A 13338-nucleotide genomic window follows, 5' to 3' on the forward strand; every position below is an offset into this window, starting at 1 on the left:
TAGAAATCAAACCAAATAGAACCTAAGACAACGGAGAGAAATAGATTTAAAGTATGGGAGAAAGGATCTAAAGAATGAGGGAAAGAACTAAGACAATTGAGAGACATAGATTTGGGAAGGAAGGTCTCTTTTGGATAAAACAGGGGTGTAAACAGAAAGTCAAAAATCCAGATTCTATTCACATAAGAATCTTATACGAGGGTATCAAGATTAAATCTCATTCAATATGTGTTGGATCCATGGTTTCAAGTATCGGTCTGTGCCATATTAGTTGAAGTCGATTCGAATCAGTTGAGAGGTAAAATAGCAAAAATTTAGTACTTCTAGAAAAAACTAGGGCAAAGTCGATCGATATACACCGATCCAATCCGATACGGATCAGTACCGATACCATCCCCTAAATCCTCGGTTGGATCTGTTTACATTGAAACCCGTGTCAGGTTCATAACTGGATCGGGGTCTGAGGTCTGATGAGACTTTGGTGAGTAGCTTTAATACCCTTTTAAATAGGTCCATGTGTCTTTGTCCGTTGGAACAATTTTGATGGAAGAGCAGAGGAATCCTCCAAAAATCCTTGAAGAAGAAGGAAAAGAAGAATCAGCTATGAAGAAAAAATCTCAAAACGAGATCAGTAGCTTACCTGATTCAATCCTTCTTCACATCCTCTCTCTACTACCCGTTAAATATGCCGCAGCAACAAGTGTTCTAGCCAAGAGGTGGAGGGACCTATCCATCTGCAACTTGATCCACGCCGCAAATCTTGACTTCGGTGATGAAGTTGCAGACAACCCAGCACCAGAACAATTCGTCGACTTCGTCAATCGATGTGTCAATATCCATGTCGGTAAGAAGATCGAGAGATTTAGGCTTTGCTTCGATCCCAGTGATCGATTTCGGTCGGATGCTGTGAACTGGATCGGATTTGCTACAAGAAAGAACGTGAAGGAGCTTCATTTGGATTTCTGCCGCAGACGAGATCATTACGACATTAGAGAAGAAACCACTTCTGATGAGCATAAACCCTTTGAATTGCCAGAACTTCTATTCACCAATGAATCACTAACCCATTTAGACCTCAGCCACTGTGTTCTTACCCTCCCTCTCGATTTCTCTGGTTTTGGATTCCTTAAAACTCTGAGACTCAGAGACGTTAATATCACCGAAACCACCCTTGAATGCTTACTTGCCAATTGCCCAGTTCTTGAGAAACTGATTCTAAAGGAATGCCCTCTGCAATCAATCAAGATCCCTGAATCGAATCAACAGCTCAGAACCTTAACACTCTGCCATTGTTGGCAGGGAAGCGAAATTGAGATATCTGCTCCCAATATTCGATCCTTCCTATATTGGGGGAAGCTCATGCAATGGTTTTCGATCAAGAACATTTCAGCCTTAGAAGAAGCGGTCATCTATATTAGAGAAAGAGAGGATGGGCGTCCTGACGATGTTCGTATAAGGATTTTGTCTGATCTTGCTTATGTTAAGATTCTAACCATTTGTGGAGGAGCTCTGCCGGTATAGCTTCAACTCTGATACTTTTATTGAGAATCTGTTCATAACCCGGATCTCAATTCTCAATCTGATTTTACTGATTTTATTGTTCTTGGTTGATGATCTTTCAGTGGCACACTCCAAAGGATTTTCGGGTTACATTCAATAATCTGAAAGAATTGCAGCTTTTGGCGGATTCAGTTTGTGATGTCTACAGCTTCTTCAGACAAAGCATCTGTCCTTGCCTAGAGAGATTTTACATACGGGTATGGTAACTGATTCTGATCTCTTCAGAAAGAAAAAAACCCTTTTTTTTCTTTTCTTTTCTTCATCTGTGATCAGTTAGGTCTTTTTCATACAGCTTCCGGGTGTCCCAGAAGATATGTGCCTGTGGGAATATGTGGGAATGCCAACAGTAGAACCACTAAATTGTGTGTTTAATCATCTGAAGTTAATCAAGATGGGTAATTTCAGAGGAAGCAAAGTCGAATTGAAGATGGTGAAGTTCTTGCTAGAAAGGGCTACGGTCTTGGAGTCATTGGTTTTGGTGGTTCCTCAAGAATCTTATGCTATTAAGAAAGATTTGGGAGATGAATCTGAGGATTCAGAGTTTCAGTCAAATTCCATCAAGACACCGCCGCTGTGTCTTCTCCAAGAGAAGCTTCTGCAATTGCCAAAGGCATCTTTGGGTGCCCAGATCATACTTCGTGAGAGTTTGGAAGGTTGCAATGATATTTTACTCAATCGTTGAAACTTTTTTTGGTCTCCAAGCAGAGAATCATATATGAATGAGTTGAAGCATTAATGGTCATAGAGGCTTTGTGGATTATCCTGAAACTTGAAGAATATTTAGATTGAATCAGTGAAAGCCACAGAGAAGGTGAGCCCTTATCAATTCTCCATCAGAAAACTCACCCTTCCCCTTTTTCCTGTTCTCCCTATTTCCCTGAATTATCAAGTAGCAGGCAAGGCCAACATCCAGGAAATGAGATAATCAGCTTCTGTGTATAAAACATTTTTGTTTGGGATACCCAGTTGTATCTATAGATTTGATAGTTGAGAAGAATGTCCTCTTTGAGTCCTGATTCAAGAGGACTTTCCTGTAGATTAATTTTGAATGGTTGGAATTTAGGACCAATGAGTTTGTAAGCTTAATTTATAGCCAGAAGCAGCTCTGCAACTCCAACCTCAGACCTCAATCTTCCCTGGAAGCAATATTGCAATTTCTATATCTTAATGGTCTCTCTGATCAGAAAGAAAGGAGAAACCTTTATTTTCTTTTGGATGAATAAAGGGTAACCCTTTTTCTTTTGGATGAATAAAGGGGAAACCTTTACTGACCAAATCTGTTCAAACCCACAGATAAGACAGATCCAGAGAGAGAGAGAGAGAGAGAGAGAGAGAGAGAGTCTTTCTAAATTCAAAATGTGAATAGGTTAAAAACGATATAGAGATCAGATGGTTTTTTTTTCATCTCAAGTACAGGAGAGATTTTTACAATATAAAAGTCCCAATTTTCTATTCTTGATTTTTTAAATCTTTTTGTTTTAATGTCCCGAAACTGATTCGTCTCACGTAAGCCATGAGGTAAGATAGGAAAGGTAAAACTAGGTAAGTGACTAGGTACGGGGTCCCAGAAGATAATAAGAAGAGCTCTCCTTCATGCTTAGGGGCCAGTTCTTCTTTCTAGTGCGTTCTACATAAAGCCAGCATAGAGAAGCATCTCCAAGTCTTCGATTTATGAAATCTGAAAGTGAATACAGAAAGCAGCACTCATTTCGATTTACCAGTGTGTCCTCCAGTCGTGGTTTAGAGAACCATTTATTTATTTATTACTTTTTTTTTTTAACCCTTTTTGGTTGTTAAAGTGGGTCCATCACAATAGTGGTTTGGAAGGGGGGGATTGGGCGCCCATGGCCCAGGGAGATCTGGATGCTTGGCAGACTGATACGGTGGGGGACTTGAAAACGAAACCAGCCTAAGACTTTGCTGTGACAAGCATGGGCACACATCACATTACAAAGCAAAATCTTTGATTGTAAGTGGGGACACTGCACTACACAAGAACTCTTGTCTTTTTTTTTGTTAATTAAAGCAAGGACAAGCACTCTTGTTACTCTCGGAAGGAATCCAACTCTCCCATCACCATTTTAATATGGGTAGTAATCCATGTAGAAGGATTGTAACCTTTCAAGAAATCACTTCATTAAAATGAAAACAGAAAAAAAAATTGATATATATATATATATATATATATAAGTTACTAGTAAACCATCTATTTTTATGTTTTCTCACTTAGAGTTGGTACTTGGGAGAGTATACAATATATCATTATAGTGTAGAGTAATTTTTTTTTTTTTCCCATTAATGATGGGTCTCCAGTAGGGCTGTAAGTTTGGCATTGACAATCCGAATCCACCCTAACTCGTCTTGAGCCCAAACCCTATCTAATCCAACTATGAGGTCCAACCCGGCCCAACCCAGCTCGACCCTAACTTGCCCTGAGTCTAACGCTGATTATTATTGTGTTTTGTAGAATGCAGGTGTCTCTCCTAGTTATGGGAGAGCCATATTTCCTGGTGGGAGTTTTTTGTTGTCATTGAGTTTCTTGTGTAATAAGAATATGATAGAGAACTGTATAACCAAAAGAGAGAGCACAAAGCCGAAGGAAAAAACCCATCGCTAAAGCCATGAGATAAGGATTGAGGAGAGGTGGGGGCTTGCAGTACTTGAGTTTCTTGGTCCTTATATATTGGAAATTAAGTATTATTATAGATCAAGATGAAATTCTAACAATAGTGAATCATTGGAATATATCTTAATATGTTGACTTTTGATGGAGGGGATTAAAAAAATGGATCACATGGAAAAATAGGGGCACATGGAATCTCCATGAAAGAATGATAAAATACCACGTTCAGTATAGTTTAATTGAGGAATTCATTTTAGCGTTTTAATTAAAAACCCTTTGCTTCAAATCTATTAATTTTCTTAATTTTCAAATGTTGTACTTATCAGAATGTGGTTCCACTAAGAAGACTAGGTAGGGTCTACCTGACCCAACCCCGGCCCAATCCTGAGCCCAGTAGGATTGGGCCTAAGCATGAACCAGGTAGGATTGTGTTAGGGTTGGGTTGAGTTTTGGGACCTAGGGTTGGGTTAGGGTTGTAAGAAACCCTGCCCAACCAGGCCCTGTTTCACCCCTAGTATCCAGGTGTTTGGCCTGACTAGTCCCATAGAGTCATATTAACCCCACAACTACATGGATCGGGTCATACCGAGGTTAAATAAGAATCATTCAACTTTCATTGAAAGCAGTGAAGAGCACTAAATACGCTATGTAGATTACATGATTTACATACATGGACATATACATGATCCATGTTAATACAAAGGAGAATATATAATGAACTTAGATTCTTAAATTGGAGATATGACTAATCCAGATATTATTCTTTATATCCAATGGCCAGAATGGACATATTATCTATCCACGTGATAGAATAGATACCTTTGTGATGTCTAAAAAAACAATAACCATTGGGACAATGACAATTCACCTTCTAATATATGGACCTTCTAATATATTGAAAATTCAAATTGATTTGAAAATAAATGCATAACCAGATGGTTAGATGCCTAACCCCAAGGAGGTAGCCAAATTGACAAGGGACCTTCGCCTTAGTAAGCATGTGATTCTGAGTTTGACTCTTCTTACTTCTTTGGGGCTTCTCACACGGGGGTGTTTAGTGTTCTTCGCTGCTTTCTATGAAAGTTAAATAGGTTTCATTCAATCCCTGTAAGACTCGGTCCACAAAGTTGTGGGGTCGATATGGACCTGTAGGACTAGTCCGACTAAAGGCTTAGAAATTCACCATTAGCAAAAATTAAAAAAAAAAGTTAGATAATTTGAACCCCAAAAAAATTACCCATCACCCACAAATATAGGGATGATACAACAATTGGAACCATTAGACAAGTCTGATGTGGTTTGGATGGGCCATAGTCAAATAATTGACCTAATACAATCACAACCCGTTCTATTTATTGACATACATCTGTTTGGCAGTCCTAGATATTGATAATATGATTTTGATGATTTGGTTTGGTTGGGTTGGAGACCTTGGATTCTACCTATCCTTAACATTCTGGTCTATCAAACCTACCATATAACAAATATTTGGATCATACAAGAAGGCCTTTGTAGGTGATTATATAGGAAACATTTGCCCTAACTGATATTAGGAGAGTGATTCCTTATCGAGTGCGGGTAAGATCACATTTCTAGACAATGGATAAAGATATCTTTTGCCAAGAGGAGGAGAGAGAGATTGACTCATAGGAGTGTTGGCATAGGCCATGCTCCCAGGCAGAGTTTTTTTTTTTCTTTGATATTATTCTTTCTTATTAAAAATTCTTCAATAAAATTTGTTCTTTATCCCGAGTAGGGGTGTCAATTCCTAAATCGAATCGGTAAAACCGGTCGGACCAAACTGAAAACAACACGGATCGAACCAAACTGAAGCCTTATTGGTTCGGTTTGGTTTGGAGTATTGCAACCCCAAAATCAAACCGAATAGCACCGAAAATCGGATGAACCCAAAACCAAACCGAAACCGGCTCAAAACCCGGATCGAAATTGAAACCAAACTGGTAAGAAACCGAAACACTCCAAAATTCATTAAAAAAATCAAAATTTGCATAGTTTTGTATACATTTGCATGGAAAGTCGAATCCAAACTGGACCAAAAATCAAAACCAACCCGGTTACAAATCGATTTAAGAAATCGAAGACAAACCGAAACCAAACCGCACCGAAATCGAAACCAAACAGAAACCAAAATTTCCTTATTGGTTCGATTTTGGTTTCAACTTTTTCACACCGAAACTGATTCAACCCGGACCAAAACCGAGCCAGACCAATCGATTGACACCCCTAATCCCGAGGAAGGATTCACCCACATGTCTAGTGTCTTCAACACTCCCTATCCATTTGTTGGATTTGGAAATACCCACCACTATTCGCTTATGCCCATCCAAATGCAATGTTGACATGGTAGAAGAATCTCTCTTTCATCATGATTTGAGAAAAACTTGATTCAAAGTCTTTTTAACTTTAACCTAAGAATTAAATTTCCTTTCATCCATATTAAAGAAAAAATCTATTTACCAATGATATTGTAAAACTACAATTAAACTCTGAGTTCATGATTAATTCTCATTCTCTATTATTGTTCATATCCTTTTCCGATCCAATTTCCCATTCCAATCAAAGATCAAATAGGGTGGATGAAGAAATTCTCTAATAACCAATACTAAACCGTCAATAGATTATCCAATTGACCTTCGCAAAATATAAAAACTGAAGCTGCAACACATGGAAGTTCTTTGGTCAGATCTAAAAGCTGTAAATAGAATTTCAAAGATGCTCTCAATTGGCCCCAGTTGGGCCACCAGCTTTCTTGTTGTCTGATCTCTACTATTACTTTTACATTTCTCGAGGAATAAAACGTTCGGAGCATCCCTTGGTCCTTTAATACCGTTGTTTCCGCCACGTCAACTGAAATTCAAATTCTCCTCCTACTCCTCCTATTCATTTCTTTTAATGATATCCTTGATCCGCATGCAAAGGAAAACTGTCACTGCCTAAACCTAAACCTAAACCTAAACTTATGAGAGAGAAAGAGAGAGTTACGAAGAAGATAAAAGAAGAGACAGAGGTTAAGGGCCGACAAGGGTTGGAAACCAGCCTTGGTCTAGGGTTTATAGGCTAGCCATACAGGGCGTTACCTATAACAAGGAAGATCAAACGTCACCACTGAGGTGGCATCAGATTTGGCCACTATTTGCGATGTGCGTAGCACGACGTGGGTGGAGTATGGATTAGGTTTAGGTGATAGGCCAAGGACCTAAACACCATAGGCTTTAAAATTCCCCATGTGATAGGAGATAGGGTGGATTAATTTACTTGATAGGGGACCGTAGCACTGTAGGCTTTAAATTTCTTTGTGCTGGTAAGTTATTCCCAATGTGTTAAAAGATAGGGTGGGATTAGGTTTAGGTGATAGGGGACCTTAGTCTACATCATAGGCTTTAATTCTGTGTTACAGAAAGACAAGAAGGGGACCAACACCATATAAGCTTAAGTTGACTCTAGTCAAAAGACTCAAAACCAAGTTTGATTGGAGTAATCCTCCTAGTGTTGGCATTAGGCTGTGTTTGGCATATATTCTAATCCTAAAAGATAAAAACATGATTTGGTATACATTCTCATTATGAAATCTTAAAATATTCTATGTTCTTGTTTTGCTTCTCTTGAATCCTGCAATGTTGATCTTCGCTCTTAAGAAAGTGAATGAAACCAACTTCGATTTGGTTTTAGAAGATCACAAGGCCTTGTTCAAGACACCAATTTTGTCACTATCGATCTCAAGATAACCAAAGTTAAACTTTTATTTAGTTTTAGATGATCTCAAGGGCCTTGCTCAAGACACCAATTTTGTTACCATTGATCTCAAAATAACCAAAGTTAGGGGTGTCAATTCTAGGCCGGCACCTATTAGTTAAATGTTCAATTCGTATATCAATAATCTCGATATTTGGACTATTATATTGATAATACAAACTAGGGGTGTAAGGTTGGTTCGACTCAAACCTTGTTTAACCCGATTATGAGGGTCAACCGAGCCTCAGCCTGACCCATTGGGTTGTGGTTGAAATCGAGGCCCAATCCAGCCCGATTTTAACCCTGATCTATTATTATGTGTAGTAATAGTATTTTCCTTCCCATAGGCCCACATCATGTGTTACACAAGCTGTATGATTTCAACCCACATCATGTGTTTACACAAGCCACATATTTTTACATATTGAGCTAAGACGACTAAATGACCAAACTATTTCCCATTTTTTCTTTACATAGGCTATCTTTGTGTCTTTCATGTCATCTATCGATAAGAACTGTAGATATAGTAGCATTCATGAAAAATTGGGCCAAAATTTGGCTTGTCCAGTGTTTGAGAGATTTGGTTATGCTAGGCGATTAAAAGGTCTATCTTATAACCAAATTAACAACCTTGCTTGTTGCAAATTTATGGATTGAGGTGGACAAGGGTTGACCATAGTCTTAACATCTCCCTACCCCCATAGTAAATATAGGTTTAACATTTGTGACTAGGGGTGTCAAAAAAGCATGGTTAACCCAAACTAGCCCTAGCCCCGCCCTGAGCCAGAACAGAGCTTTGGCTGAGATTTCAGCCCATAGGGCGGTTTAAGGTTGAGATTTTCAGGCCTGAGGCAGGGTTGGGTTGGGCATGGATTGAGGTCTCAACCCAACCCAACCATGTGTATTAAGTATATAATTATAAAAATGTGCTAATAATTATTAACTGGTACTTATCGAAAAAAGGTCTTTCGTTTTCTACAATCTCCACAAATACGAAAACTTTGGTTTATGGCCTCTTGCAATGCATCAAGATCAAGCAAACAAGTAACCAATAGTATTGGGTTGGGCTAGATTGGGTTAAACCCAGCCCAATCAGGGTCCACCAGGGCTGGGCTGGGTTGGGTTGGGCCTGGGTTGAGATATCTCATCCCGACCTAGGGCTAGGCTGGGCTTGGGTTGAGTTAAGAGACCTTAGGGTTGGGCTGGGTTTTGGGTTTAGCCCAACCCAGCCCATTGACACCCCTATTTGTGACCCTTTGTAGGAAAAAAAAAACGACCAACCAAGGTCAACCCGGCCCAACCCTGAGCCTGGCATGGTTGTGCTTGAGCATGAATCCGATAGGATTGGGTTGGGCCTAGGTTGAGCTTTTGGTACTTAGGGCTGGGTTGGGGTTTTAAGAAACCCGGCCCAACCCAACACTCATTCACCCTTATTACAAACTAGGGGTGTCAATGGGTCGGTTCGGCCCGATTTCGATCCAGGTTGAATCGGTTTTGATGTGGGAATGCTGAGATCGAAACCAGACCAATAAGGAAATTTTGGTCTCGGTTCCTTATATCGGTTTGAAATCAGGTTGGTTTTGATTTTTTGTTCGGTTTGGATTCGGCTTTCCATACAAATGTATACAAAACTATACAAAATTTTATTTTTTAATGAATTTTGGACTGTTTTCAGTTTCTTATTGGTTTGATTTTGGTTTCGGTCTGGGTTTTTTTATCCGATTTTGATTTGGTTTCGGGTTCATTCGATATTCGATGCAGTTCGGTTTTCTTTTGGGGTTGCAATACTCCAAACCGGACCGGCCCAATAAGGCTTTGATTTGGTTTGGTCTGGACTATTATTGGTTCGATCTAGCCAGTTTTATTGGTTCGGTTTAGAAGTTGACACCCCTAATACAATCCTCTTGATAAAGTACTAAAAAATAGTTTAGTTAAAACCCATTTAGAAATAAACGCTCAATAGCTTGTTTAAAGTCTGTCTAAGGCCTATTTAGTATGATTAAAGACCAATACTTGATCTGACTATTTATAAATTCAACCATGCTTAACCTATGAGTTTCATTACTCAAACAAGTCACTAACAATGTAAGATCCTAAAGTGGTGAAGACCGATTTGACCCGACTAAAACAAACTAGGACCAACTGATTAACACCCCTAACCAGAGTCACAAGTGCTTCTCCACGAGAATCTTCCGAGTTCGATCATAGCTTTTTGTGGTAGGCTTTCCCCGCTTGAATTCCTCAAACTCACTATATTGTTCATAGCTTCTTATGCTCGAATTATCAAATTCATTGTCTACTTGATTTCCATGGCAGAAGCAAAGAGAACATCAACCACAACTTTGAAAACATCTGCAATCCAGAGCTCATATCGCAACCAGGGTTGGATTATAGCAAACATGGAGGTTGCAGCTACTTCTAGGCTTGTTCTTAAAAACTATATCCTATACTAATTAAATAAAGCTATGTATCCTGTACTAACCATTCAAATTCAATCTGCAGGAAAATCCTCTTGAATCAGAACTTGGAAGATTATATATTTTCACAAACTAGTGACTTCTTTTTTGTTGCTTTGAGAGGAGCAGAGAAGAAAGTGGGAAGAACTACTTTGGATTCCAAGTGGTTTTGTTGGAAATAATTCTAAGATATAATTCAATATGAATAATTGAAAAATTGAAAAAACGAACTAATTTATTAGGCTAACCAATCAAATATGTATTTTTGTTGCCATGGTAGGAAAGCTTCAATCATGAACTTGTTGGAACCATAATAGGTACACACCAATAATGTAGCAAGGCTTTGTCGTATCTCCGAACACTCTCCTTAAGATTGTAGACTATGATGCAACTAGGAATGTGAAAATTAGACTCATAATAGTTTTATATCATCCATCAAAACTTGTGTACTTGCTTACTATGGCTTTTTGAGAACTTCAAAGTTGTGCTCGCTTATATGATGGACACATATATCCAACGCATGTTATATTCACATATTTTACCACCAGATTGAAAACTCCCACAAAAACACCATCAGAACTTGAGGTTTTGTGACTCCAACCATTCTCCACTTTTATGGGTTCATTCCCCTTGAAACGCTCCAATTTAAACATGTAACCATCTCCAGTAAAGAAACTTTTATTGATTAAGATCACCCACGCGAGAAACTTGAAAGTGTAATATCCGGCTACCCTCATCTAAAAACATTGGCTATAATAAGACTACTCCTTAAGCTGTAATCAACCAAGGTAGTCGGGATGCGTTTCTAGCATAGTGGCGGTAGTTAATCAGTGGAGGTCTAACATAAGTCTAAGGAGTGGTAGAGTGTCCGATCCTCCTACCTCCCGTGATGTTGAAAAATTATAGAGGATTAGGAGGTAACACAAGTGATCACTTCAAAAGAAAAAAAAAAAAAAAGAACTCACCACTCAAAGGAAATCCACCTAAGAGATAAGAGAACTCAAGAAGAACTACTTCTTAATGACCAAAGGCTTAAATTATGAATAAACTCTTAAGTATGTATTTCATTCACTGGTGTAAGCTTATATAGATGAGCACGGAACAGCTTTCAAAGCATAGGCAATTTTTAAGAATGAAATTAAGACTAATTGAAAAAAATAAACATGGGGAAGACAAACAGCTATCCAATAGGAAATGACCTTGAGAACCTTGAGAGGTATTTTTCACATTTTGAAGAGTCTAGAAATATAATGGTTGAAATGCCCTAGAAGTTCTAGAGTCAAATTTGAATAAAAGTTAGATTAAAAAGATGAATTATAGAATTCTAAGTGTTGCAACTTTTATTTCCAGCTTCTGTCTTTTGGCTTGGGCTTATGGGGCTTATTGACTGAGTTGTTGGCTCATTTAAAAATGCTCCTACATCACCCCGTTAAGTAATAATAATAATAATAGCAACGTAACAATAAGTGGCTCCATTGAGCCCCTTGTGGGTCTTGCACAAAAAAAGTGTGGCACCGCTGGAATTCTTTGGTGGATGCCTTATGTTCCGATGATCTTTTTTTTAGTAATCTTGAACATGATCACATTAACCTTTCTCACCTCAAAATACTGACTATTTGCAATGGGCTTCTAGAGGTATTTAGGAATTATTAAGTGTAATGGCTAACTGGATAGTCCATTTCAACAAGTGGGCCTTGTCTTTTAATAATCAATACCATGAATTGTGGCCATGAGTCCATGACTGAGATATTTACTCTGCTTCCTGCCTCTTTGTTAATTTGGGATTGGTCTTGGTTGATATTAATTTGTATCTAACGATGAATTTTTAATTTTATAAATAAATTGGTTTTTATTATTCATTTTACTCTTTGCTTGGGATCGTACCTGTTTTAGATATCTAAGGTCAATCATAAACAATAAATGTAATATAGAAGATAATGTTTCTCACAGAATTAACGTAGGGTGGATGAAGTAGAAAGGGGTATCTGGAGTGTTGTGTGATTGACATATTCTGCTGAAACTTGAAGGAAAATTCCACAAGATTGTGGTAAGACCCGTTATAATATATGAGGTGAAATATTAAACAATCAAGAATCGTAACATAGATAAGTTGAGCGTAGCAAAGATGAGGATGTTGAAATGGATGTGTGAAAAAATTAGGAGAGATAGAGTAAGGAATGACCAGGTTAGAGATGATCTGGGGGTAGCCCTGATTCAAGACAAGCTCCGAGAATATCGTTTAAAATGGTATACCATGTTCAACGGAGGCCTAGGGTTGCCCTAGTAAGGAGTGGCCAAATCCCAATTGAAGGAGTAAAAAGAGGTAGAGATAGGCATAAAATTACCATAGAGGATGTTGTAAGACGAGACATGCAAAGATTAGGTCTTGACTCTAATTTGACCTCATAAAAAGTTGTTTGGAGGACTAAGATTCATGTTGCCAACAGATTGTAGGTGAGATGTTCTTTTGGTATTGCTTTGTTTCTTTCTTTTTCTTTCCTCTTCCATATAACCGATCCCATTTAGATAGGAAAAAACTAAGTTGTTGTTTTACCCTTTAATCGTACCAGTGGATTGATAAATCAATCGAGAATTGGGATCTTTCTCGGCCAACATCGAGTTACAAACCATACACCATTCGATCGGCATTTAATCTAGATCATACTAGAACTATCATGAATGTACCATGGAAGCGAATATTCACTAAATGTACCTTGCCATCTATGATTTTTTTAGTTGAAATACAGACACAACAGATAAAATGTGGATAGAAAGAGATGACTAGAAGATACTTCAGAATCCTTTTAAGCCTTCCCATTGGTTGCCTGTAAACTTCAAAATCCCTACCACAACTTCTCTTCCCTTTCTTGCGTTCCAAATCACCACCCATTTTTCTCTCTCTCCCCTTTCTACTAATATATATACACAAACTTCGCTTTCTGAGTC

General features: G+C 38.3%; 1 protein-coding gene across 3 annotated transcripts; it reads left to right on the plus strand.

Moving 5' to 3' along the window:
• The first annotated feature begins 516 nt into the window (after positions 1 to 516).
• On the plus strand, positions 517 to 2690 carry LOC122074365 (F-box/FBD/LRR-repeat protein At5g56420-like). 3 transcript variants are annotated; one of them, XM_042639206.1, is made up of 3 exons: positions 517 to 1515; positions 1623 to 1757; positions 1834 to 2078. In XM_042639206.1, the coding sequence occupies exons 1-3, from the start codon at positions 544 to 546 to the stop codon at positions 1930 to 1932; spliced, it is 1206 nt and encodes a 401-aa protein (XP_042495140.1). In that variant the 5' UTR covers positions 517 to 543; the 3' UTR covers positions 1933 to 2078. The 3 variants fall into 3 exon arrangements, with proteins under 3 accessions (XP_042495140.1, XP_042495126.1, XP_042495132.1); XM_042639192.1 differs by having other exon boundaries at positions 518 to 1515; positions 1838 to 2690; XM_042639198.1 differs by having other exon boundaries at positions 518 to 1515; positions 1853 to 2690.
• The last annotated feature ends 10648 nt before the right edge of the window (positions 2691 to 13338 follow it).

This window comes from Macadamia integrifolia, chromosome 1 (assembly GCF_013358625.1).
Source record: "Macadamia integrifolia cultivar HAES 741 chromosome 1, SCU_Mint_v3, whole genome shotgun sequence".
In the NCBI taxonomy this organism is placed as follows: Eukaryota; Viridiplantae; Streptophyta; class Magnoliopsida; order Proteales; family Proteaceae; genus Macadamia; species Macadamia integrifolia.

Bases quoted from the DNA above. Each gene is read 5' to 3' on its own strand.
- LOC122074365 (XM_042639192.1), top strand. From the start codon at position 544: ATGGAAGAGCAGAGGAATCCTCCAAAAATCCTTGAAGAAGAAGGAAAA. The intron at 1,516-1,622 runs GTATAGCTTCAA...ATGATCTTTCAG, and splicing joins TTTGTGGAGGAGCTCTGCCG to TGGCACACTCCAAAGGATTT. The intron at 1,758-1,837 runs GTATGGTAACTG...GTGATCAGTTAG, and splicing joins TAGAGAGATTTTACATACGG to GTCTTTTTCATACAGCTTCC.